The following is a 27789-nucleotide window of genomic DNA, read 5'->3' on the forward strand; positions in this document are numbered from 1 at the left end:
CACTGATTGGCCCCCAAAAGACAGTCCCCTCAGGCAGTCTGGCTGGGTGTGCTTACAGCATCCTCCTGGCCCTCCGAGCACCCCCGTGAGCTAGGAAGATGGAAGAAGGTAGGACCGGCAGGAGGAAGTGCCGGGGAAAGACAGGGCCCCGAAGATCACCTGACTGGGGCTCTGTGCCCATGACGCTCTTGACCTTTGGGGAAAGGAGGAGGAGTTGAAGCCACCGAGCTTGCTCGCTCTGGGGATGCTGGCTCTGTCTCTGACTTCTTATGTGTTTTAGTCAAGGTCCATTTCATGGTAAGGAAAGGAGAGCCGCTCTGCTTTCTGTGTTCGTTCTCACTTGGAGCTCAGTCGATGTGTCCCATCCATCTTTTCATGTCAGGTCACATAGGTTGGTGGCTACACACAGGCTTGTGTAGCCTTGGGTGAGGACCCCCCCTGGAGGTCCTGTCCACCCTGCCTAATGGTGGGGCTGTCAAATGGTACCAACAGCTCTGTCCAGACAGCAGGAGCTGTGGGTGGGCAGCACTCTTGAAGGTGGTATGGACCCAGTGACGATAAGGGGTCTGTCTCCCTAGGATAGGGCCTCACTCCTGGAAAGGGACGTCAGGGTGGAATGGCCACAGCTGCTTTCGTACCTGCTGTTGAGAGCCTTCCGGGCACCGGTGTTCCTGGTGTGGCCAGGACAAACAGCATGCTCATCCCGTGGGGCGTTCGTATAGACAGACAGAACTGAATCCTAGAATCTCTGAGGGAGGGATCCAGAAACTGACATCTGTAACGAGTGCCCATCTAGATGCTTTTTATGTGAGCAGTTTGCAAGTCTTTGTTATAGCTCTTTGGAGGGGCCGCGCATGGCAGGGATTCCTTTCCTCTCTTCGTAAAGCTAACTCAGTCCTGCCTGGATTCACGGCAGATCTAAAATGATGTGTCTTCTTTCCCCAGCCGTTGGAGGAGCGTGTTTGTTGTGCTTTGTCTTTTGGAGACAGAAAGACTCAAGAGCTGAAGGTTGCTTGGGATGGATTTCAGGAGGATGTTGACTCCAGAGAGGCAGGACCAGGCCTAGGGCAACCCGGATGGGCCATTATTACCGTGAAGACAGTTATCTTAGGATTGTCCAATCACCTGGCCTGAGGCTGGCCATGTGGCAGCTGTAAAAAAAGCCATGGGCGCGCAGCCCTGAAGATTTAGCCGTTGCTGAAATTCCAAAGTCAGCGCTAACACCCCTGGTGATGTTGAACAACTCTGAGACCTTCTCCCTTTCCTCCCCAAAAGGTGTGCGCCTTGATCGAGTGCGTGGAGGCCGCCAGAAATACAAGCGACGGCTGGACTCAGAGAGCAGCCCGTACCTGAGCTTACAGATTTCTCCTCCTGCTAAAAAGCCATGTGAGTGCAGGGCATCCCTGCCCCTCTTGCCAGCATCTGTTCCTGGAACATCTGGCGTCCCTTTGGGGAAATGCCATCTTCACACTGCTGGGTTATGGGGCACTGAGGGTCACGGGGAGGGGCATCAGTGTCTGGCATTGGTATCGGGTACTTCAGGCTTCATTCAGAAGACCTTTCCTGTGGCATTTACAGAATGTAGCTCCAAATGCAGCATGATCCTAAGAGGGCACAGGCCCAGCATCCCTCACCTCCCACTCGAATCACGTTCATCTCAGGAGAATTCACCAGGCAACTTCCCTTGTTGGGATATCTCCCAAGAGCCCAAACCATCACTGCCAGCAACTCTGTGGAGTCAGAAAGGGATGGACTGGGAGTTTTGGGTTAGCAGATGCAAACTATTACATATAGAATGGATGGACACCAAGGTCCTACTGTATAGCACAGGGAACTATAGTCAATGTTCTGGGATAAACCATAATGGAAAAGAATATAAAAAAGAATGTATATATGTATAACTGAGTCACTTTGCTATATAGCAGAAATTAAAACATCATAAATCAACTATCACCAATAAAATAGAAGGAGAGAAAGAAAGAAGAAAGAGAGAGAAAGGAAGAGAGAGAAAGAAAGAAAGAGAGAGAGAAAGAAAGAAAGAAAGAAGGAAAGAAAGAAAGAAAGGGAGGGAGGGAGGAAAGGAAGGAAGGGAGGGAGGGAGGGAGGAAAGGAAGGAAGGGAGGGAGGGAGGGAGGAATGGAGGGGGGTTTTTAGCCATGTTTGAGCTTCCTGGGGCTCCTCAGAACCCGGCTTTTCTTCCTGAGCCATCTCAGATTCCACCTTGGCCCCTTTCCTCTTTGCCCAGGCATTTACATTCTCCCTTTTGTTGTTGCAGTGACTAAAATCGTCTCCTACCTGCTGGTGGCTGAGCCAGACAAACTCTACGCCATGCCACCCCCTGGCATGCCAGAGGGCGACATCAAGGCTCTGACCACTCTCTGTGACCTGGCAGACAGGGAGCTCGTGGTCATTATTGGCTGGGCCAAGCACATCCCAGGTGAGTCCCAGAGGACTGGGGGAGAGTGTAGTCAGAGGCTCACAGCCGCTCTCTCCGTGGCTCTGGTCCTGATGCATGGGAACCCGTGACCCAGGAGCCCTGTGGAATCTTGGCAAAACTATTTTTCTCTGGCCTCCTTTCTCTCTTTGTGGGATTGGAGGTGAGCCGTTGTTTGGAAGGTCCAGTGATGTTCCTGAACTGCTGGGGGCTCTTCAGAACGGATTATCATTCTAGCAGGGGTATGACTGCTTCTACAATAGGTAAGAATCAGAGCAGGTTCTTTGAATCCTTAAAGGCCAAAGAACAGGGTTTTATCCTAAATCTTATTGGCAATATACCGGAAAACAACACAGAAGAGGGATTGACTCTTGTTTCCTATTAGAGGCAGGTGAAGTGGAGTGGTTAAGAACATGCGCTTTGGAATCAGACTGGGATTCAGGTTCTGGGTCTGCAACTTGCTAGCTGTGTAACCCAAGGCAGGTCGCCCGACCTCTCTGCAAACAGGAAACACCAGCAGTACCTCCTTCGTGGGCTTTGACGTGGGGCTGAAATGCGAGCGTGTGTATGATGCTTGGCACATCCTGATGTCAGCTGCATGCTCACTCTTGCCATTTGCCTGATCTTACGGGAGGCCTGTCTCTCAGTTTGGATTCTGTGATTTTTAAGATCATTTCTGGCATGAAAAGTACATGTTACGAATGTGTTTTGGGTGATCCGGACTTCTCTTCGTTGCATGTGGCCCCAAACTGCTCTTTCAGTCTTTTTCATTCTGGATAGAGGGAGGGAGCTGATTTTTAATTAGTTTTTGTAGACTCCGATACCCACATACTCTGCACCACACTCTTCTTGGGGGGCTTTCTAAAGTCTGTGCAGTTTATTCCTTTGTGGTCCTAACAGCTTGGCTCATACTATCGGGGAGACGTCCTGTTCTTCTCTGGCAGTGACCTACCATGGACTCAGATTCTTCCTAGCTTTGTAATGTGGGACAGTTTATCTTCCTGTCTCTACGTCCTTTTTGTGTTTGCCACCGGCTCTGAAAGATGAATACAGCATGCATGGTTATGTAGCAAAGGTGTCCGAAACTTAAGATGCCAAGGCCCACAGTTGATTGGGGCAAGTCAGAAAGTCCTCATATAAGATGTTATGGGCACAGCTTACAGGAAGGAGCCTTCCTGCGGACAACGGCTCAGAGGGGGTGCTGGTGTCACTTAGTTGGCAGGAAGCCTAGAATTCCTTCCACAGGGACTCCCTGACTCACGGGTGGGCTCCCTGGGGATCTGGGCTGGAGCGCCCTTACTAAGGAGCTCAGCCTCTTGGGATTACACACTCAGTAGTTTTTGAATCTGCCCTGCGCTGATTCAGCACCACTGTGGGGTCAGGCCACTGCTTAAGACACCTCAGCCTGGATTGCTCCACTAACCCAGGGCCAGGTTAGGCACAGCTCCCCCTGCACACCCCCCCTTCCCATCACGCACTCCTCTTCCAGGCTGAGCAGATACTGCATTGCAGCCACGGCTCAGGAGTGGCTCCTGGCGGGCCCGTGGGTCACTGCCCGCTTCTTCTACCACCTCGTGCCCACAGTAACCCCCAGGGGGTAGAGTAGCACCAGGAGGCAGTGCCTCCCTTGCACCCATTTTCCTTCTCATCTCCCAGCCCCACCTCCCGTCTGTGCCCAACCAAGGGTGCAGTGGCAGAGCAGAATGGTTGCTGAGGGCACAGACTTTGGATTCAGGCAGACCTGGCCTCTCATCCCAGCTCCGTCCTTACTGGCTCTGTGCGAGATGCTTCATTTTTCTGTGCGTCAGGGTCCCCACCTGTGAGTAGTAGCGCCTCCCTCACTGGGTTGCTGGGAGGACCTGGCTCGCTTAGCCCAGGCCCCGCACAGAGTGGGCACCTGATAAATGGCAGAGACTGTGACCATGGTCGTTGCTAATAGTATTAAAAGCCTCCTTTCACATCATCATTTCTCCTTGTCCAAAGATGAATTCTTTTTGCTTAAAAAATAAACATAGGGGCTCATTTGTCTGTCTCAAATGCTAATTTACCTATTTTGCATACATTTGCATGCTGAATTATTTGGGCCTGAACTTCTAGTGTTTAAGGTAAAATTAATTAATAGGGTCTCCTGCTACTGCATGTAAACCTCATAGTAAGGGTGATGACATAATCCAGTGCCTGATATAGTTAAACTAATTGACTTAATCCCATCTCAGATTAGATGGAAAACTTATCTGAAGACCTGGTCAGAGAATGAGAAAGAGAATGAGAAACAGGGCAGCTTGAGTAGGAAGCCAGGGCCCCACCCTGGGACTTTTGTCAGCAACTGTCCATCTTGGTCCCTGGACAGACAGAAGGACTGGCTTGGCTTCTTTAGACGCTCAGGTTAGAGCTCTGGAGAGGAGCCCAAGCCGCTGCCCTGAATTAAGCACAGGATACCACATTTCATGCGTCAGTATTGTCTAATCCAGAGCCTGGCACACAGAGGGTGCTTCCTACTTGCTTTTGCATGCATTTATTGAGTACTAACTGTATGTAAACTCTCTTGCTAGGAGTTGTGGCCCATCTAAAGAATTAGATTAATTGCTGCCCTAAGGGTCTCATTTGGGAATAAGTTAGATAATTTAAAAAAACAAAACAAAAACCTTTTTTCATGGAAAATTTCAAACAAAGGTAGACCAAAGAGTGTGATGAACCTCCCCATTACCCTGCTTCAACAGTTATCCCCTCAACGGCCAATCTTGTTTCCTCTCTACCCACCCATTTCCCACCTCCTGTATCTCAGACGTGAGAAGGCAGATGCTTAGTTAGAATGCAGCAGGAAGAACCACAGGATGGAGTGCAGAGGCAGGAGGGATGCCGCGGGCTTGCGGGGAGAGAGTAGAACAAGAGTGAGGCCTTCAGGATTGATGGGCAAGTGGCCATGGAAGAAAAGTCCAGAGGGACATTAAGTGCTGTGCACAGAAGCGGACATATTCATGCGGGCACTGAGTGGCCAGCTTAGCCGGAAGGAAGGCTCATTTGAGCACGAACTCATTCCCAGCACTCCTCTCCCTTTTCCCCATATTACTGAACACACAGGATACTTCTGCAAGGGTGAGTTCCGTGGGAAAGCTGGGGCTGCTTGTGATTCCCCCAGAGCAGCAGCCACTCTTTCGTTTGAGTCAGTCTGAAGTTGCCCACCCCAGCACAGTCTTTTCCCTTGAGTTGAGTTTTCCAAGTATTGGGCTGCCCAGAGAACAAGCCCAAGTCTTTAGAGTGTCCGCCTCTTATTCCCCATGAGCGAGAGATTAGAACAAGAGGCAACAAACATTCACAGGCAGTGGGTATCACTTGATGAATTGCAGCCTGCAGATGTTATTAGGTGTTACCCTCCCAGCCCAGGCAGCCCCGAGGGTGCCCCAGCCAGGACAGCCTCAACCAGCTGGCCCTGCCCAGCCCAGGCTGACACGTGCACGGTTTCTGCAGGGGACACCCCCCAGGGGCCTCCTAGCGGAGGGTCCCTCAGAGACCCTGCTACCAGGAAGCCACTGTCTGGCTCACACTGGGGAGAGAAGAACACCAGCGGCCGATGAAATATGGGCTGACGAGTGACAGCAGCTGTGTCTGGAGTGGCCTCAGATCCTATAATTACATCTCCCTTTATTACCTCTGCTAATGGCCCTCCAGGTCGACAGAAACGATAATAAATTAACAGATTATGAACTCCACTTGCCACAAATTATGTGCTCTTTTTTTTTTTTTTTAAATTCTAGAAGCTCATGCTGTCAAATCACTGGGGGATGGGGGCTTGGGAAGAGCCCGAATGTTATTAGATCAGTTGGTGCAGATAAAGCAACTTTCCGGGGGCAGCAGAGCTCAAGGTGGGAGAGGTGGGAGTAGGCAGCCAGCTGGGAGAGCCCCAGGGGCACGGGCCACACGTAGCCTCTCCCAGCAGCCCCTCTGCCCCAGAATTGCTGATCAGTTGATGGAGGAGACTCAGCCCAGCACAGGAACGCAGAAGTGAAGGGTGCATTGCTGAAGGGCAGGGAGGAGTGCTTCAGCTCCTTTGTTTGGGTTTAATAAAAGAAAGAATATGTGCTTCCAGTAAAGATGTGGCAGAGGGGTGGAAGTGATGTGTTCCAAATACCCATCTTTCTTAAGCCTCATTCTGGGAATTTGTGTATGTGTATAGCCACTGTGTGTGTGTCCCCTCCCTGCCATCGTTCATACTATAACACTGCTTTACACTCTGCTTTTTTCATTTAGTTATATGAAATAGTAGCATTTACTATATGCTAAGCCGTGTTCTAAGCGGTCCACACGTTAGCTCATTTAATCCAAACAACCCAATGAGGTAAGTACTATTATTATTCCCATTTTACAGATGAGGAAACTGGGGCACAGAAAACGTGCCCAGGGTCACAGCCAGTGGTCAGCAGAGCTAGGATTCCAACAGACAGGCTGGCTCTGGCATCTGTGCCCTTCATAGTTAACATCTCTCTTGGGCAGTGAGTATCTTTCTACATCCACATTCATGGTTCTTCCTTATTCTCTCTAGTGGCTTCTACTGTTCCATTCACCCAGCTAATAATTACATTTTATTACATTTATATAATAAGTACATATAGTACATTGGTTACATTCAGGTGGTCGCCTGCTTTGGGTCGTTACAAACAGATCTAACAAACAGCCTTTTCACATTTATCTTTTTATGTTTATGCATACTTTTCTTTCTAGGAGAAATTCCTAGCGGTGAGATTGCTAGGTTGAAGGGAGAATGCCTTTTGTGTCATGCTTGATTTAATGTCACTTCTTCAACACGGACAGGTTCAAAAGCCAAAACTAGACAAAAACGCGTAGGCAGAACTCTCACCTCCATCCCCATCCCCTCCCCCTCCTTTCTCCTAGAGATAATTTTTATTTCTCATTTTTCCCTCTTGTGTTTCTTTTGTCAAACATTAGAAAATATTGGAGCTATTTCAAACATTAGAAAATATCCAATATTTCCCCCCGACCTTGCACAAAACCAAGCAGCCTCTATCCGCTGTGCAGCACTTTGGGGTGTGCACCTGGATTTTCAAAGCTATTTCTAGATCCTCCTGAAGAAGCTCAAGGAAGAAGAGAAGAGTCAGGGGCTGAGTCACTCCTCAAACCAGCCTAGCAAGGGGTGTGCACACAGGCCTCAGGACACCCTCAGGTGGTGGTCCCACATCCCCAAGTTGCTCCATCCCCCCCTCCACCGCACCCTCTGCCACCGACCTGCCCTGTAGGCCTGCCTCTGACTCAGGCATGATAAGCAAAGGCAGCTAAATCTGGACTCATGTCTAGAGGACTAAGAGGGTCCATCTATGTTCTTCTGGCCCATCTTCTCGTCACCCAGGAGTCGAGGCCCGGTGGCATCTGTCCATTCTTGCCTCTGTGCCAGGAATGTTTGTAGGGCCCCTTTGCACCACGCTGGGCACTTGGCAGTGGGGCTTGGAAGGTGAGCGGCTTGGTGCCCGTGCTCCCGGGAGCCTGGGGCACAGGAGTGACTGCGGTCCGTGCAGACACACCCCTTCAGGGCTCCACCTCGCCCCTCAGAGCTCAGCCCCAAAGTCTCCTCTTCTGCAGAGTCCCCAGGACTCTCTCATTTGGGCCACATTCCCCCGTTGCATGTTCTCAGCCCTTCATCTCACTGGAGCTCTTCTTACAGCTGTAACCTCATGGGGACACTCTGTAACTTGGGGTGTGGCTTTCCCTCTTGACTGAGCTCTTGAAGGCAGGGATCGGCTCTGGTTCCAGCTGGCCATTATGTCCCTGGTGCCTGGCACAGGGCCTGGCACTTAGTAGGTGCTCAGAAAATATGTGGGGCGTGAACGAGGGGGCAGAGCGTGTTGCCCATGTTCTCCTAGCCCTGAGCCTCTCGTGAATCTTTTGTCTTTCGTTTCCAGAAGCCTAGCTCCTACCTCACCCTCCCTCTCTGCCACCTTCCAGTTCAATTGTCTATTAATTTTGCCCCGTCCACCTCCTACATCTTCCCTCCCAGTCTGTCTGCCTTCAGACCCGCACCCCCAGTGCAGTCCCACACGTCCCTACGTACACACACCCCCCGTGCTGGCTGATTGCTATCTGTTAATTAATGTCGCCCCAGGCCTCTCCTGCTCAGAGGCCCGATAAGGGAAATTGGATGTCCATTTCTATCTATCTTTCATTACCACCCGGCTCTCCCCGCCACCACGGGCAGCCCACACCCGCTCCCACTCTGGGATCTGGACGACAACACACGAGCACCTGACCCCTCTGTGCCACAGCCTCTCCCCCGAGAAGACGCATCAATCCACGCTCACCCCGTGTCGGCAGTATAATCGCTCCAGCTCTGTGGGCGATCACCGGGGATGCCAGCAGCCGGGTGGTGATCCCAGGTCCGGGTTGTACAGATCGGCCTGCGAACTGTGATAGTCAGACTAAAAAGGGTGTTTACTGGGAAAGGGGTACCTGCTGAGCGAAGGGGGGCTTCCTTCCCTGGATGCCCCTTACAGTTGGACACTGGTTGTTGCGCTGGTTGGAAAACAGGGAGGGACAGTGGCTCTTAGAGACAGAGGACAGCAGATGAGGGTGAAATAGACTCCAAGAGAACCCAGAGGGATGGGCCAATCCAGGGGCTTGGGACCGCCCCGGGCCTCCAGTCTGGGGGTGGGGGAGAAGAATCACGTCAATAGCGTGCTAACAACAACAACAACAGTAATAGTACCTACCTTCCTCGTTCACGTGTACTGAGCACCAGTTGTGTGCAGGGGGAGGTGTTAGGTGCTTCCCGCGGCCATCTCTTTTCATCCCCACCGCACCCTGAGTCAGAACACTGCATCTAAGTGGGGTTAGGTTCTAGGTCAGCAAGTAAAGAGTCCTACATAAGCAAAATTACCCGTGGAGCTCCCTTCATTTCAGTTGTCCGTGACGGGTGCATAGTGCAATGGCTTTGTGGATACCTTTCCTTTTTGGTACATCGGATGTGGTCAGTCGTGGCACCCATCACTGAGTTTCTGGTTGAAGTTACTGCCTTGTGTTTAGTGACCAAGATATTTGAAAATCAACTCTCCTCCTCCCTCCCTGCTTCCCTCGCTCTCCCTTCCTTCCTTCCTTTTCTTTTTTCTTTCTCTTAAATCAAGATGTTCATTGACTTTACCTAAGTTAAGTGCATATATAATACAGTTCCAGTGCGTCATTCTCATTTTGCAGATGAAGACTTTCTTCTCACCGTTAATAATAATAGTAAGAGCTCAGTAAATGTACGTTTTGTAATCATGGTCTCATTTAGACCTCACAGTGACTCTCTGAAGCAGGCACTACTGTTATACCCATTTCATAGATGGGGAAGCTGAGGTTTGGGGAAGTAGCACAGCTCTTACAAGGTCAGCCTACAGGTAGTAAATGCAGAGTCGGGATTCAAGCCCAGGCAACCTTCAGAGCACACTGAACAAGACAGTGCCATAACTCTGGAGCCCCCCCTGCCCCCATCCTTCTTTCACTCTGAACTCAGCCTCCTTGCTAGTAGGGAGGGGGAAACACCCCTGATCCAAGCTCCCAGAATACAGGACTGCTTGGGTCATTGTTAGGTGGAGAGTGATGGCCAGGCCAGGGGGGGTCTGACCTCTGGGAGGACAGGCTGCCTGTGAGAAAGTGCCCCCTGACCCTGGGCACTCTTGAGCTCTTAGCAGCCCCAGGCTGTGGTCACTGGCCGGGAACAGCTGATTCCTCCTCCTTCCTGGTTGGGCCCCTGGGTCTCGGCACAGCTGAGACTGCATTGAGGTCAGGCGTCACTCGTCACTCGAAAGCACTAAAGCGTCCCCTACACTGAGCAGAGAGGGGGATATGGAAACTCCTCTGAGTGGAAGGCACCCTATACTGCCACCTCCTGATTCTACTATGAATTCAATAACTCCTTAAATAACAAATGCATTTCATTCATCAAAAAGCCTCTCTGCACATTCGAAAAATGCCATAGAACTAACAATAATAATGATAATAACAACCGTCAACATTGACTGAGCTCTTGTTTTGTTAAGTCTTTTCCATGAATTCCATGTCTGACTCATTCACCAAGGGAAGGACAATGAGACCAGCAGGTAAAAGGGAGAGGCAGGGTCCAGAGGTTCCCCACCAGCGCCAGGGAGGCCCCCTGACCTCCGCTGCCCTGCTTGCGCCCTCTTCCTGCAGGCTTCTCCAGCCTCTCTCTGGGGGACCAGATGAGTCTGCTGCAGAGTGCCTGGATGGAGATCCTCATCCTGGGCATCGTGTACCGCTCGCTGCCCTACGACGACAAGCTGGTGTACGCTGAGGACTACATCATGGATGAGGAGCGCTCCCGCCTCGCGGGCCTGCTGGAGCTCTACCGGGCCATCCTACAGCTGGTGCGCAGGTACAAGAAGCTCAAGGTGGAGAAGGAGGAGTTTGTGACGCTCAAGGCCCTGGCCCTGGCCAACTCAGGTACGGGCGGGTGTGGGGCGTCCAGGGGGAGCTCCAGGAGGTCTTCTGGGCCTGGGGAGCACAGCTCTGGGGCCTGTGAGCAGGACCTCTGTAAGGGGCAGGAATGGTCTGAGGACGCCAGAGCTTCTTGTCACCAAAGATTGTGCAAGGGGTGGCCTGGAGTCGAAGAGATGGTGATGGAGGCTGGCATTGGCTGAGTATTTCCTAAGGCCTTGATTTGCAGGGCATCCTGCTGGGCCCTTGCCATGAAGATCAGCACAGGGTTAAGGGCACAGATTTCAGAGGCAGGTTGCTAAGAGTCAAGTCCTGCTCCTGCCACTTGGGCAAGTCTGTGCCGCACTTCACTCTGTGCCTCAGTTTCTTCATCAGTATAATGGGAACAACAAACAGTCCAGAAGACTATGGAAGGGATTTATTTATATATAGTTATGCTTACACTATGCTTGGCATATAATAAGTACTCAGTCTGTTAAATCAATTAGCCATGAACTGATTTCATCTTACAGTCAACCCTATGAGCAAAGTTATTATTTTAACCCCATTTTACAAATGGGGAAACTGGGGCTTGGAAAGGTGAAGCAAATTGCCCAGGGTCACACAGTTAAAGAGTGTCAGACAGAGCTAGGACCCAAACCAAGGTCCTCTGATTCCAAAGTCAACTCCAAGCTTATACCCACTCCTTGAATCTCCCACTCAAATTGCTCAGGCCCAAGAGAGAAAACTTTCCTGGCATTAAAAAGGAGGCTTCACTCCATTTCTTTTAGCGCCCACCAACTTCTAGCTAGACTATCTGGGGAGAGGGACCGGGCATTGGTAACTCAGGTGAGTGAGCTTCAATGTAACCTGTGTCCACACTCTGCAGGTACCAGGCCAGGTGCAGGGGTTGTGGTGGGGATTGCAGAAGAAGGAGAAAGGCAGGGTCCCTGTCCTAAAGAGAGAGTGTCAGGCACGCAGACACATAATTCTGCTGCTGGGCGCATGCAGTAGTCAATTGCTCAGATCTCAGTCAAGTTCAAAGTGGACCCAAGTTCAAATTCTAGCTCTGATACTTCGTAGCAGTGTGACCTTGGGCAAGTTGGCAACCTTCCGTAGCTCTGTCCTGTGTGTAAAGTTGGGATGTCCCCATCCCTCCTCCAAGCACTTTTTTAAATGATTGACTGAAGATAACACGCTTAGCCCAGTGCCTGGCCTAGAGGAAATGTTCAATAAATATTATTATCATTATTATTAATATTAGAGAAAACAAGTGTTATCAGTGTATGGAAGAGAGAGAGCTGGTTCCAGATGGAGACAGTACAAATAGGGGAACCAGCCAGTTTGCTTAATGCTGTCACACTTTCACTGGAAGTTCCATGTCCTGGGAAACCTCAATCCCTGTAAAACTGAGACAGTTGGTCCCCTAACAAATGGCTTCACAGAGAATACAGGGGATGCTGTCACTGCCCCACTCAGACCCCCTTTACTGGGTTAGTGCATCCGTGCCCCAGCTGCTGAATTTTGCTGCTGATAGCACACAACTGCCCCCTTCGCCAGAGACCTACCCTCACCTGCCTTGCTTGGAGGGTTACATATCCAACCCCCGACCCCCTTCTCACCTTCAGCCAAAAGCAGACCCACACAGGGGAACCAAAGGCTGGACTCCCGGAGTGGGATCAGGCACAAGCCAGGCTGTGTGCATCCTTACCGTGCTTGCCCCGCCCTCGCCCTATCCCGCCTCCTCACCTTCCTTTCTCCTGAAAGCACACTCGCCACAAATCCCATGCACCCGAACCCCCATCTCAGGCTCTGCTTCCAGGGAATATGACCTAATAGACAGAAGGAAGCTTTTTTTTTTAGTTCAAATCCCTTTTATTAAAAAACTAATGCAAAAAAAGAGTTAAACATTTTACATACTTCTGTAGAGACCATTTACACACACCTTGATTCCAAAATTGTAATGTAGTCTGTTAGAGAATGCTAATGCTGTTGGTTTCTTTCTGGTACAGTTTCAGATTGACAGAATAACTGAGCAGATAGTATATAGAGTTCCATACACCATCCCACCTTCATTCCCCAGCCCCTGTACACGATTCCCATTAACATCTTGCGTTAGTCTGGTAATTTGTTGCAATTAATGAGCCAATTTTTTTTTTTTAATCTGACGGCTTTTTTTTTTTTTTTAGTTTCGTTTATTTATTTATTTTTGGCTGCGTTGGGTCTTCATTGCTGCGCGCAGGCTTTCTCTAGTTGCAGCGAGCGGAGGCTGCTCTTTGTTGTGGCGCGCGGGCTTCTCACTGCAGTGGCGTCTCTTGTTGCGGAGCACGGGCTCTAGGTGCGCGGGCTTCAGTAGTTGTGGCGCACGGGCTTAGTTGCTCCGCGGCATGTGCGATCTTCCCAGACCAAGGCTCGAACCCATGTCCCCTGCATTGGCAGGCGGATTCTTAACCACTGAGCCAGCATGGAAGCCCAATGAGCCAATACTGATACACTATTATTAACAAAAGTCCACAGTTGCCTTCAGAGCTTACTCTTTGTGTTGTCTGGTTCTATCAGTTTTGACAAATGCACAACGACAAATCTCCGTCATCACATATCATGCAGAAGAGTTTCACACCGTCACAGTTCCCTGCGCTCTCCTGTTCCAAGGGAAGCATTGTCATCAGCGGTTGTAGAGGGGCTGGGGGTTTGGGTGGGCCGAGGAGGAGAGGAAACCAGTGAAATCAGAGGACACAGGGCAAGCACAGCGAGATGCAGCAAGGCCGCCCAGACCCTGGAGGGCACCTCCTGGATGTTGGACTCTCCTGACCACTTCTCACAAGACCCGGAGCTCACGCTTGCCCAGGCCAGGAGAGGAACGTGAGGAGGTAGGAGGCCACTCAGCTGTCGCCTCCACCCACTCCTCAACGCCAAGCTTTCAGAGGACTCTTTAGCTCTGCCAGCTGCTCTGGCCTTAGATCTCAATACATACAGACATGCACGCATGCACATGCGCACACACAGACATACACACATACAAATATAAAACACCTGAGGACCGACGGAGCCCGGCAGGAGCTGCTGCTAGCATCAAGCTTTGCCGGAGTAGGTGCTTTGCCATGAGAGACAAAGTGCCGGGAATCTGGACTTCTTGCCCCAGTGGCATTTACCAGGCCATCCTGCAGCTCTGTGCAGGTTCAAGAGCTCCAAGTGGAAAAAGAGGAGTTTGTGATGCCTCAGGCCTTGGCTACGTCATGGAGCGATCAGATGCAGGCAGGAAACAGAGAAAGAACAGGCCTGTTTGGAGGTTAGGCTAGAAGAGCTGTTGGTGTCAGAGCAGAGGCTCCAGGACTCTGAAGGGAGTGGGGTGGAATAGGGTCAGTATAGGGAGCCGTGAAAGGTTGTGGAGGAGCGACCTGTCCCCAGCAGCGAGGTAGGACAGTCACCCAGGCAGACAGCGTGTTAGCTGGAGGAGAGACAGGGGCTAGGAGATCACTGGAGTGGTGCTGGTGGCAGCCCCGAGGGCCACCACGGGTGCCACTGCGGAGGCTGAGTGGGCGGTAGCAGGTCAGAGGCTTTGGCCCCAAACCACGCCCCCTCGGAGCCTGCTGGCTGTCTTTCACCCCACCTCCCGGCCTCTCCAAGGCTCCCTGACAGCAGAAAAAATTCATAGCCATTGATTTTGTAATTAACAGTTTATCAATGCCATCGATACAGACTCGCTGATGGATTGCAAAGGAATTAATCTTCCAATGTTATTTTATTTCAGTTTTGGTCGAAGGCAGCTGCCAATTTTGGCCTCCTTGGGGAGCGTGGGGTGGTGGGGAGAGGAAACCGGCAGGAAGGAGAGGAATCTGGACGGCCAGGTCCCAGCCTTACAGGGACTAGTGCATCTTGGCTGCAGGCTCTGGAATCAGCCAAGAGTGTAGGAATGGAGCCACGCTTCATCCCCAGCTGGCAAAGGAAGAGTCCTCACCGCCTTGGTAACAAGGAGCAGGAAAATGTGGAGGAGTCTTAGGTATGGGGCCGGCCCTGCGAGAGCACTCTCCTGCAGTCTGAGTTTTCACAGTAATGATAATAACAACATTTATTAGTGCCTGATGACGTGCTAGTTCATTTAACCCTCACCACTACCCTGTGAGGTAGGCACTCTCATTTGCTCCATTTCACAGACAGGAAACAATCTCAGAGAGCCTAAGTAACTTGGCCAAAGTCACACAGCATCTGAGACTCCAGAGTCTTACCCACCTCATTCTACTGCTATTCTCCTAAGAAAAAGAGACAGGACCCTTGGAGGCATGGGCTGAGTACGGATCCAAAATGTCAGAGGGAATTACTGGGCTTAGCCAGTTGGTACAACTGCCCTTGGCAGTCTGGTATCTAAACCAACCCAGCATGCAAAGGAATTGCCCTGCTTTTTTTTTTGAAGAATTCAGGAAACTTGCCCAGTCTTCCTTGACAACCCACCCAGAGCTTCAAGTTCCCTTGATTCACATGCACCCATCCTCTCCCACCTTTGGCAGGCCCTGGGGGCTGCAGTTCAGGCACATCAGCAGAGGGCTGGTTATTTTCCCCAAGGCCATGAAGTGGGTTCTACTTTGCTTCTGCTCAGACCCAGCCGTCAGCAGGCACCTCCCTGCCCCTTTGGGATTTAGGTAAATTTCATTTGAAGTTCATGGCCTGAGCCCGAAGGCTTCCCCAGGATTCTGTAGAACTCCCAAGAGCATCTTCCATCACTGTGCCCCATGTGTCCAGCCATGCTCTCTTAGCGCCCCATATCCCCCACCGCATGGCACGCAGACACAGAGCTCAGCCCCTTTATCGGTGTATGTATACTGTAGCAGCTATTTTGTAAGGTTAGTGAATGCGCTGAAGACTTGAGCTGGTGCCTGGTGGCAGCAGTAACAATAATAATCATGATGAAGGTCGTCACGGTCATGACGGTTATGATGGTGGCGATGGCGATGATGATGAAGGTGATGGTGGTGGTGGTATTGATGATGATTGACGGTGACGATGGTGGTGAAAAGATGATGATGGTGATGGTGTTAATGATGATGCTGGTGGTGGTGGTGGTGGTGATGGTGATGATGATACCACTAGCTGGGCACTTATTTTGTGACAAGTACTGTTTTAAGCCCTTGATCTATATTAACTCACTTAACCTCTTGAGGTGTAGGTATGGCTATTATCTCTTCAAAAATTAGGACAATGAGGCACAGAGAAATTAAATAACTTGTCTAAAGTCACAGAGCTAGCAGGTGAGGGACGCAAGATTACAATTCCACCAGTTTGGGTTCAGAGTCCACCTGGCACCTGCAGGACAATGACAGGTCTGCTCGTGTTTAAGCCCTTCAGGGTCTCCACTGCCACCTCTTGGTGGGTTCTCAAGAAAAGTCCTCCATGGATACAGATCTCTTCTTGGGTGTGAACCACAGCTCCGTCATTGGCCTCTGTGACTTCAGACTGGCACCTTAACCTCTCTGAGCCTGGGTTTCTCTCTCTGGCTCCAAAGCAGAGATCAAGGACCCCGGGGTGGCCCCCACGCCCAGGGCAGTGCTCTCCGGCCACGCCCGCTGATGCTCTGCCTTGTGTCCACAGATTCCATGTACATCGAGGATCTAGAGGCGGTCCAGAAGCTGCAGGACCTGCTGCATGAGGCGCTGCAGGACTACGAGCTGAGCCAGCGCCACGAGGAGCCGCGGAGGACGGGCAAGTTGCTGCTGACGCTGCCCCTGCTTCGGCAGACGGCTGCCAAGGCCGTGCAGCACTTCCACAGCCTCAAACTGCAAGGCAAGGTGCCCATGCACAAACTCTTCCTGGAGATGCTGGAGGCCAAGGTCTGATGGCCTGGCCCAAGGACCGAGTCCCACCCAAGGACAGACAAACCGACGGGGAGACCTCCACAGCCACCAGCCTCAACATTCAAGTCCTGTATCATGGCCGCGAGCAGTCCCAGAGGAAGGGGCTCCTGGCCTCCTGGCTGTGTGCAGAGCCCTGGGTGCTGTGGGGTAGGGAACGGGGATGGGAGGGCAGGGCGCGGGGCTCATCTGTAACTGGCTTTTTCTTTGGTATGTTTTTCCTCCGCCACGGGCAACGCTGAGGCCTGGGCCAGAGCTGACTCCCCTGAGGCTGGAGACCACCGAGGAAGTGCCCCCTCTCCCTGCCAAATCACCAAGAGGCAGCACTAGCAGAACACACTTCCTAACCCCATGCCCGACCCCTGTCCTCTGTCCATGGCCTGCGTGGGCAGTGCTTAGCGCCCAGCATACTCAAGTGGGGTACCTTCTGGAGGTTTCCCTCTCCCAGAGTGCAGTTAACTTTCTTGCAGGGGTGCTGCCTACTCTGGGCTTCTGTGGGGCCCCTCAAGAGGCCCTACACCTTCCACAGTCCAGACGGCTCCCTCCCTCCATCCTTCCTCTAAGCTCCCAGGCCCGGCTCACCATCAGGAGAGTAGCGCCAGAACTCATGCGTTTCCCTGGTGACCCCACCCCTCGGTGCGCCCCCCGCCCGCCTGTCACCGCGGCCCCAGGGCCTGTCCTCCCCCTCTCTCCCCCAGGAGTCCTGCTGCTACTTCCTGCCCTACCTCAGAGCTCACTCCCACAGTGGGTTCAGCCAGCCAAGACCTCAGGGCCCGTGGGTAGGACTGGTGCTGGCTCGGAGAAGAGCAGGGGCCAGGCAACACTCCCCAGCGCTCCCCCTTCTTCTGGCTTCTCCCACTCCCCGGGGGCAGGTCCAGAGCAGCTAGGCCTTGGGAAGCGAGGGAGATGCAGGGGCCTGACCCCGTCTGAGGGCACCCTGGGCACTTGGTTCTGGCAGCCCTGGGAGGACCGGGTCAGGATAGTAGGGAGAGCCCAAACCAATCTTTGCCGAGCACAGAAAGGCCCAGAAGCAGAGATGAGCAGGCGGGGGAACCCTGAAGACAGAGGCTCGGTGGAGGTCACCAGCCCACCTGATCTTTCCTGGTATCCAGGGGCAGTGGACACCGAGGCCCCCTCCCCTGCATCCCAAGGGCTGGGTGAATCAGCGCCACAGGAGGGGTTGCTCCTGCCATCCTTGGCCTAAGGAGGTGTAGCGTAGCTCCCTGGGTGCACTTAGAAGACCAGCTTTCTGGCAGGACAACCACTCCGGCGCCCCATCAGTCCTCCAGGCTGCTGTGTAAGGTGACAACCACCCCAGTTCGCCCAGGACCGGTTCTGGCACTGAAAGTCCATTTCCCAGGAAACCCCTCAGTCCTGCCCAAATGGGGACAGTTGGTCACCCATTTCTGCGAGTGGCTCTGAAAGTTTGTTCTCACCCACTTGTGGTAGGTCGGGGGCAGCCTTGAACATGCCATCCGGTGCTCACGGGGTTGGCTGAGGGCCGCTCAGGGGATCGCCCGAGGATGAATGGTTTTGAGCGTTATGGAGAAGCTGCTTCCAATCGGCTGCCTTCTAAAGCAGGGATAAGAGCATCCCCCCTGGGGCACATCCCTGGGGAATCCACACACACATTCTAACCCGACCTCTAGTCACTTGGAGAGGCAGGCAGATCCCACCCACCCGTCGCTAGGACCAGGAGGCCAGGCGCCCTCCGCCACAGCCTCGCAGCTTTCCAAGGGAAGCAGCCACCGCTGGCTCCAGCTCTCCACCCCCAGACTCTGCTCCTTCTGAACTTTTGCTGGGACGTGCCGAGGTCACCCCAGGCAGGAGGGTTGGCTAAATCCTAGCAGCTGCTCTCAGATACCTTCACATAGAAAATGTCAGGGGTTCCAAGAGACTTCACAGACCAGCAAAGTGTGCCCCCCCTCCCTTTTGCCACAGTCACTTGTCAGTCAGCATTGGGATGATCCGGGATGCCTCAGCCCTAGCTCTCTCTGCAGTCTCCAATCTGGGCGGACAGATACACAGGTGCCTCTAAGGGACCAGGGGTAAAACCCAGGCCTAACCTAGCCACTGGGGACCATGCCATGAAGTCTGGACTAGGGAGATGGCACGGTGCGAGAACTTGGGGTCTGCTGTGCGGGAGCCTCCCCTAGCCCCTCACTGCTGTGTGCTCGAGGAGGTGGGGCAGAGAGTCGCACCTCATCACCCTCGCTGTCTGTAGCGTCCCTGCTCAAGCATGAGGACCCAAGCTGTGAGCTGCGGCAGGGGCTTGTGCACAGCTGGCCTTTGCAGTCCATCTTTTCTAGAAGCAGCATCTCTGGCCCACAGTGCAACAACTGGTTTGCGGTCGGTGGGTGTTCTGTGCGCAGGGCAGCTTCGCCTCGCCGGACCACACGCATCTGCAAGTGTCCCGGCATCAGAGCCCCTTTAAAGCAAAGAGGGGGCAGTGGTCCTGATGGCCTGGTGCTAACGAGGTGGACCCTCCCGCTGCTGCTGCTTTTACACTTAAAAAACGCCAACGGCGACAGGAAATGTATCGGTAATGATGAGAATTCTGTCCAGTGGGAAAGGCCCTGGTGTGTACTTGAAGGATCCACTGGCTTTCAGAGAAAAAGTTCAGGAGCCAGCTTCTTAGTTGGAAGTCTAGCCAGCTTCTTAGTTGGAAGTCTAGCCAGCTTTGGGACCTCCCTGGGAAGGGGTGGGGGGCTGACTTAGTGGAAGACAGTGGAGCAAGGAGAGTTTAGGACACCCCATCCCCCCAAACAGAGCAAAACTGAAGTTTACCCACAAGTCCGCTCTTCCTGGAAAATCTGTAAAGAGGAAATAGCCCTTCTCTGTTGTACTCTCATGATACAGGTCATTGAAATGAACCAAGAAATAAAATGAAGAAAATCCAACCATGGAGAAGGTGGTATTGGCTGGGCTTTGTTTGGTCCCCATGTCCCCACCCTTTCTAAAGATTCTAGACTGGTTTCGTCTCATGTGAACCTTGATGGCGGCTCCCAGTTTGGGCATAGGGGAAACCTCGGTGATTTCCCAGGGCACAATTTAAGAACCGAGTAGGAAGACCAGAGTAGGATGTTGGGTGGGAGGCCATGGCAGGGCCTTAGAGGAGCCGGAATCTGCACCCACCCCTGTGTCAGGGTCTCCCTTCCCTCCAGACTCTCCCCTCCCCCTGCGCAGTTGGCGAAGGTGGAGGGGGGTTGTGGCGAGGGGAGGTAGTGACAAACTCGTGACCAGAAGACAGAGGGGCCCATGCCCACGGAAGAGCACCAAAGAAAAGCACTATGTGGAGATTGTTTTATTTTCTAATAATGATAATATGGCTGGAATGGCTTCTTAAGATGTATATATTTTTTAAAATGGCGGTCCCTCATTGCATCACCCACCTGTACGTACTTCCACCTCTGTATATGTTCTCCCAAACACCCTAGGATGCTTCCATCCGGGTCCCATGTATCTGGAATCTAATAAATAAGGAACGGCCTATCGGAGAGTTTCTTCACACATTATCGTTGCTGGCTGGCTGTCCCCTGGACAGCACTGCCCTCAGGTCTCAGGTTGATGCTAGAAGAGACCGTCAGGAGAACCACCTCAGCCTCAGAGTCCTCTGGGGATTCAAGTGAGCATTAAAATGTGTATTCAGCAGCAAAACTCAGGAACGTAACTTGAGCTGATACAGGTCTGAGAACCACTTCTGCTTCTTTTCAGACTTTTAGTATTAATGGTGAGGCCCTTTATTATTTTCATTAATGTCAGAGAAATGGAGCATCAAGTATATGTGAACCAAAAACATTTCATGGCCTTAGGATTTTGAAATGCATCTGTGTATGCATGCACATGACGCAGACAGTGCAGAAAGCCCACGTGTTGTACCAGGACATACTAAGGACCTGTGAGAGGCAGAAGGGAGGACCTGAAAGAAATCGAGAGGACTGTATCAGGATTTTTTTTGTTGCAAGTTAAAGACACCAGAGCTTATAAGGCTTACTGGGCTTATTGCCTTGGATATATGTGAAGTCTAAAAGTGGATCAGGCTTCAGGCAGGGTTTGATCCAGAGGTTCACAAAATCAGTAGGGCTCTGGCTCTACATTTGTGATTCTCTCAGTTCTGCCCTCTTCTGTCTGTCCTCAAACTAGCCTCTTTCATAGTAGCAAGAAGGCTGCCAGATTTTTATTTAGCATCATGGGGAGAGAGAAAAAATCTTCCTACAACCATGGAAAATATCTGAGAGCTTCACTCCAAATCCTAGCGGCTTTTGTGCCTATCCATTAATGGACCACTGTGACCACCTGGGGGTGGGGCCAGTCTCACATCAGTCTAGCTGCTACACAAAAAGGGTTAGGTTGAAAGTCTAGGAGGTGACCAACCAATCATGATGCCCACAGAACCCACGCACCTAGACAACTCAAGGTCTGGTCAACTTTCAGTGGGCTCTTTGTAGGTTTCCTGAAGCTCTTGGAAGAGAAGATCCACATGGCAGTCTTTGAACTCAATACCTAGCAAGTCTTGTGCACTTGATACATAAACTGTTTGTGGGAATGAAAGTACCTGGTCTGTGGATTATTTTAGGTAAATTCCCAATTCACCTACATCTGGTGCATGTGTACATGTGTGTACACAAACACACAGCTGGTATTCATGCTACTACCTTAAGAAAAAATAATTAGGAAAGAGTCAACCAGAGCATCATATAATGCAATCAAAATAGAAATTTTTATTGGACTCTCTATTTTAGGATTTTCTGTACTACGTCTTCAATTTGTCTAGATAATTGTGATCAGACTAGCTAATAGCTCATTTTTTCAAAGACTTAACCCTTATCCATTTCTTTATCTCTCTTTGTTCGTTCTCCAAATATTCCCCCCTTCATGTTAGCAAAAGAATTGAAGCTTCAAAGAAAGGGGAAAAAACACAACTGAGGGTCATTCATTCATTCAACAAATATTTACTGAGGGTCTGCCCTGTGCCAGGGCAGAGAGACTAGACTATATCAGTAAAGAGAACAAGCACAGTCTCTGTCTTCATGGACACACAGTCTAGTGGGAGAAAGAGAGAGACAATGAGCACAATAAATAACCAGATTATATAGTTTGTTAGAATGTGATAAGTTCCATGTGGGGAAAAAAGCAGGATACGGGGGATCAAGAATGGGGGGGTTGGGATATAATTTTAAAAGGAGGGACTTCCCTGGTGGTCTAGTGGTTAAGACTCCATGCTCCCAATGCAGGGGGCCCGGGTTCAATCCCTGGTCAGGGAACTAGATCCAGCATGCTGCAATTAAAGATTCCACAGCTAAGACCCAGCGCAGCCAAATAAATAAATTAATTAAAAAAACAATTTTTAGGGCTTCCCTGGTGGCGCAGTGGTTGAGAGTCCGCCTGCCGATGCAGGGGACACGGGTTCGTGCCCCGGTCCGGGAGGATCCCACGTGCCGCGGAGCAGCTGGGCCCGTGAGCCATGGCCGCTGAGCCTGCGCGTCCGGAGCCTGTACTCCGCAACGGGAGAGACCACAACAGTGAGAGGCCCGCGTACCGCAAAAACAAACAAACAAACAAACAAAAAATTTTTAAAGGAGTGGTCAGAGCAGCCTCAATGAGACTGTTTCATTGAACAGTAAGTTGAAAAAGTGAGGGTCATGTGAGTGTCTGGAGGAAAAATTCTCCAAGTAGAGGGATCAGCCTGTACAAAGTCCCTGAGGTAGGAGTATGCCTGGTGCGTTCAGTGAACATCAAGGGAACAAGTGTGGCCAAAGTGGAATTGGTAACGCGAGGGGGAGTGGGGAAATCACAAGGGGGCTTGAGGCCACAGTAAGTGTGGCTTTCACTTTAAGCGGAACATTTTGAATAAAGGAGTCCTATGACCTCATGTCTCAATGGGAGCCTTTGGCTGATGTGTTAATAACAGGCCATAGAAGGACAAGGATGGAAGCAGGAAGACCAATTAGGAGACCACAGGTAAGGTGACAGTGGGTTAGACCGGGGTCAGGGAAGAGCAGGGGTTAAGAAGTGCTTGAGTCCTGGATCAGTTTTGAAACCACCAGGATCTGCTGATAGATTGGATGTGGAATGTGAGGGAAAAAAGGAGACATATGGGATTTCAAAGATTTTGGCCCCGACAACTAGTCTAGGGTTGTCATCCACTGAGGTGGGAAGATTCAGAGAAGGCAGCTCTGGGAGCCAGAGGCGGGGAATCAGCTGTGTTACGTTTGAGAAGCTATTGAAAGTCCAGAGGAGACACCAAGAAGACAGCAGGTGTGGGGCCTGCTAAATGGGGACCAGGGAATGAGAGCATCCCTAGAGAGCAGACGTTAGCACTGACCATCTTCAGTGGCTGTGGATTCCTTCTCACATCCAGCCACCAGCAGCCGTTGCTCTCTAAGGCAGTAAAGTAGATTCATCTTAGAAACACAGATTTTTGGAACAGAAGGGGCTTAGCAACTACCGTTTTATATCCCCATTTGACAGTTGTGAGAAATGAGCCTAAACTCTGACCTCACCCTTGATTCTCAAAAACAGTGCGGGGTGCTGGACTCAGGCATGCACAGCTGCTTGACTTGATTTAGACCAGAAGTTCTCAAATGGGGACGACTTTGTCCCCAGGGGTACACTGGCAACGTCTGGAGACATCTTTTGCTGTCACAAAGGGGGGCGCTACTGGCATCTAGTGGGTGGAGACCAGGCCCCACAACACAGGATAATCTGACCTCAAATGCCAACAGCATTGAGGTTGAAAAACCCTAATTTACACACATTCTGGGCATTATCAAGGAAACCCCCCACTCTGAGTTCCAGGGAACAGAATTTGGGGGTGTCAACTCACCTTACCAAGCCCCTCCCACCACTAGATGCCACCTCTGCCTCACCTGGTCTCGCTCTGGCCCCGACACATCTGTCGGGGCAGATGTCCCACGCTCTATGTGAACGATTCCTACTTAGACTCGACCTAGCGGTACGAGGAGAGAGGGGTCCGGTACTGCAGTCAGGCCGATCTGGTTTCCTTTTACATGTAAACTTTTGGTTTGGGGAAGCAAGATCACACCTGTGGCTTCCTGTCTGGAAGAAGTGGAGAGCCTTGCTGGCAAACCCTGTGCTCCCTGTTTAAGGTGCTGAGAATGAAGGTGCCTCCACCTCCTCTAGGCCTCAAGTGGCCCTCCCATGACTGTCCCTACAAGTTCAGCTCCATCTGTGAGTTTTTTCTCATCATTTCCCTCGCTGGCCTGGGATGGGCAGGGAACCTGGGGCTTAGCCTTTCAAAATCCCGTGTCTGATGGTCAGATGCCAAGCCTTCTTCTCTACAGGAGACTTTTTTTCCAATTTACTTTTTCCAGGAAGTTGGTCTCACTTCTGCAGTCATCCCCCCGTTCTCAGACCAAATGCCCAGCCCATCTGTGCAAAGATCCCATTGGCAGCTGTTTCAAGTCAAAGCGAGGGCACTGTGGCTCTCAGTTGGGTACTGAAGAGTCTCCCCACCTCCCCTGCGGAGAAGAAGGAACACCAGAGCTTCCCGTCACTTCCTCCCACACACGCACATGACAAGCCCTACAGTCAAGCTTGGAGCAAGGCTGGGACAGGGACTGGCATAAAGGAGAGAAGACTCCGGAGCAACCCATGGGCCACACGGACTGCACTAGACCCCGTTCTCAAGAACCCTCGTTAAATACATGTTCCAGGTAAAGCCGCAATACCACATTCAATGCCCAGCTGGTCCCTTCCAAAGAAACAACAGTCCAGCAACCACAAAATAACTAAAGTGACTGTAGTCTTACCCTTAGCATATGCTTAACACCACCAGTGAGATGTTAAATTATCAATGTACAGCAAAGCTCCATCAGGAACCTCTTTTTACATCTCTCTCTCCCAGGCAGCACCTGCTCCTGGAAATCTCTCTTGTGCCTCTCCATACCGTCCCAGGTCCCCCTAACTCAGTCTTCTGGGCGCCCCTTCTCAACTGTCCCATCCCTGATTCGGCTCTTTGCTACCTAGATCAGCTCAGCCTCCCCAGCTTCTTTCACTTTTCTGCACAAGCTAAAGAGGAGTTAGATGCTGATCCAGGAAGCAAAATCTCTTCTTGAGCAGAGGGTGTGTGGTGGGGGCAGTAGAAGAAGACTGAAAACCTCACCACCTCATATATTTTATTTTGCCTCTGATGCAAATTCACTTCGCCCCCAAAGGAGCAGATGCTACCTGGAATCCCAGAGAGCTGCCCCTTACCTGCCCCGAGGCTCTGCCGTGCAGACTGCAGTCCCACAGAACCAGGACGTGCCCATCCAGGAACCCACCTCCAGGCTCAAAGTCTGGCAGCTGTTTTAGGGAAACACCCAGAAAGGCAAATCTTTTCCGATCCAGGATGTGCTGTCTCTTCCCAGTAAGCCCTCTTTTTCCTTGCTAATTCTAGTCACTTTGGCCTGCTCTCTTTACTCATTCATTCATCACCCGCCATGGGGCTAGATCTGGGGGTATGGTGAGGGCTCCTGATTTAACAGAGAAGATAGACGGCGAACTAGCGGTTTATGAGGCCACCTTATCCAGGAGACTTTCAGCAACATATGGGCATGTGTAACAGGCCAACCAACCTGGTGTTTGGGGGAGTGGGGTTTGTGCAAGTAAACATCTTTTGGGAGCAGCTGGAGGCTGAGACCTGTAGGAGAGGAGGAAGCCAGGTGAGCCTTGGGGAGAGAATTTCCAGACTAGAGAGAGGAGCGACACACACACACAGAGGATGATGTGCTCCAGGCTTGCTCAAGAAACTGGAAGACCACTTGATTGGTTGGTCGGTGGCAAAGGGGTGGAAGAGGAGAGAAGGCTGGAAGTCAGAGGGGCCAGACTGCGTAGGGATTGGCCAGCCTTGTTGAGGACATTGCTCTCTATCCCAGAACAAATGGGAAAGCCTGGCAGAGTTTTAAACAGGGAAGGGACATAGTCAGATCCGTCTCTCCCACCTAGAGATAGTGGGTCAAGCTTTCTGTCCTCCATGGACTGGCTCCGGTCATGAAGCACAGGTTTTGGGTTCAGACCGGCCTAGACTCAGAAGTCCCTGCTCTGCCCTCACTGGCCAAGGCCAGGTCCCTCCCTTTCCATCTGCACAATGGAGCTTACCATACCCTGTAAAGATGCTAACAAGTTACGTATTCGTGGGACCCCATCTACATCCCAGACACTTTACACGTATTATCCTATTCGTTCCTCATGATGCGTGTTTGACACGAATGCTGCTGTCTTCCTTTGATGGGTGACTAAAGCTCAGAAAGGTTAACCAACTTGCATAAGGTCACAGAGCTCAAATTTGAATCCAGATCTGTATGAGTTCAATTAAACTCTCTTCTCTTTCTTTTTTTTTTTTTTTTTGCGGTATGCGGGCCTCTCACTGTTTTGGCCTCTCCCGTTGCGGAGCACAGGCTCCGGACGCGCAGGCTCAGCGGCCATGGCTCACGGGCCCAGCCGCTCCGCGGCGTGTGGGATCTTCCCGGATTGGGGCACGAACCCGTGTCCCCTGCATCGGCAGGCGGACTCTCAACCACTGCACCACCAGGGAAGCCCAAACTCTCTTCTCTTAACCACCACACCATATTTCAGACTAATTATTTAAGGGCCAGGCACACAGTAGGCACTCAGCAAGTGTCTGTTCCTTTCCCAGATCTCCTCCCACAGCAGGGGGCCACATGGCCTCACAGGAGCCACCCCAAGCCACAGATGTCTGCTCCCACCCCTGTCAGGGCCAGCTCGCCGCCCATCCAGGTCAGCTCATGTGCACGATCGCAAAGGGGCCTCTGGAGGGGGTCTTGCTGTGCCAGTTAAGTGACTTTACCCAAAGTCATGCCCCTTGCAGGTAGCTGGGGTGACGCCGCTGGCCTTCAGACCACATTACTGGGGACAAAATTCCAGGATCTCCATACCTCATTCTTACCCACTTGTCTTTGAAAAATTTCAGCCTTGCCTCATGGGCCAATATTGTGATGACATTTCTGTCATCATCTGAAAGGTCCCTGGATGGAAGGCGTAGACTCATTAAGAGGAAAAGCCTCAGTTATAGGCTACCAGAGGTCAGAGCTTAGATAGAAGGGATCCTCTGTCCCCATATAAAACACGGAGGATCGTAGGGTACCCTGGGAGGTGGAGGTAGACAGGGATGCCTGGCGCAGGTACTTTGTGTCCCTCAAACCATGTCTGGTAGGTGGTTGGTTCTGCCTCAGGTCACTTTCTTAGTCACAGGTCTCCTGCAGAGTGGACGTGGGGAGGGGGTACAAGTGTCCAGCACAGAGGAGGGGATGGGCGATCCCTGCCTGTCCCTGGCCAGGCCCTACGTCCTCTTCATCCTACGGCACATGTAACCCCCTGCTCCACACTGAGATCACTACCATGAGGATGGGGTGGGTGTGGGGAGTGAGTAGGAGGCCAGTAGAGGAGAGGGACCTGAGACAGATGTGAAAAGCTGGCCAACAGAAAAAGAGAGAGAGAGAATTTGACTCAGAGGCAATGTGCCTGGAAGGAGACAAAGCTCCCCCAGCTTCCTCTGGAAATTGCTTTGTTTAAAATGCAAAGTGCAGATGTGTTTAGATGACATCTTAGCATCCATCACCCTATGCAAATACAGACCCTGGGGAAGAGGAGCCCCTGTAAGTCACTCGGATCCCCTAATCGAGTGCGTGTGGTGACGGCAGGCCGTGGGAGCAGCACAAGGGTGGGTGACAGCTCACCACCCAGGAGAGGGGCTGGCTAAGGGGGTGGGGGGAGGGAGCCCAGCCCTGGGCATGGGGTCGGGGTGTCGGTGGATCCCCAGCAGTAGGGATGAGCTTCACCACCTGCGCACACCGCCCACCCCCTGCCCCAGGCGAGCTGCTCTTGGATGGGGATGCGGGGCGTGGGATGCTGCTGCAGGTGATAGAAGGACAGAGCTCTAAACAAGGAGCTGACAGGCTCAGGGACAGTGAATTAAATCCTTATGGGTGAGCGGGGAGGATGCCCCTTGCCTGAACACTCTGCCCCGGGAAAACTGGGGAAATCGAAGCTTGGTTAGGGGTGGGGTGGGGCTCTTAAACTCAAGCCCACCATCTGGTATCTCAGCCAATCACCGTACCTGCTCTTCATCAT

The 27789-nt window shown here is 51.8% G+C and overlaps 1 protein-coding gene across 1 annotated transcript in view; it reads left to right on the forward strand.

The window, feature by feature from the left end:
* The window catches only part of ESRRB (estrogen related receptor beta), a 105828-nt gene extending 88998 nt beyond the window's left edge, over window positions 1-16830 (forward strand). Inside the window, exons 4-7 of the mRNA XM_060295088.1 lie at window positions 1276-1386; window positions 2276-2437; window positions 10610-10879; window positions 16436-16830. Coding sequence (XP_060151071.1) covers window positions 1276-1386; window positions 2276-2437; window positions 10610-10879; window positions 16436-16680 — 788 coding nt within the window. The 3' untranslated portion in view covers window positions 16681-16830. The remainder of the gene's footprint in view (window positions 1-1275; window positions 1387-2275; window positions 2438-10609; window positions 10880-16435) is intronic.
* The last annotated feature ends 10959 nt before the right edge of the window (window positions 16831-27789 follow it).

Source organism: Globicephala melas, chromosome 2, assembly GCF_963455315.2.
Source record: "Globicephala melas chromosome 2, mGloMel1.2, whole genome shotgun sequence".
Classification (NCBI taxonomy): Eukaryota; Metazoa; Chordata; class Mammalia; order Artiodactyla; family Delphinidae; genus Globicephala; species Globicephala melas.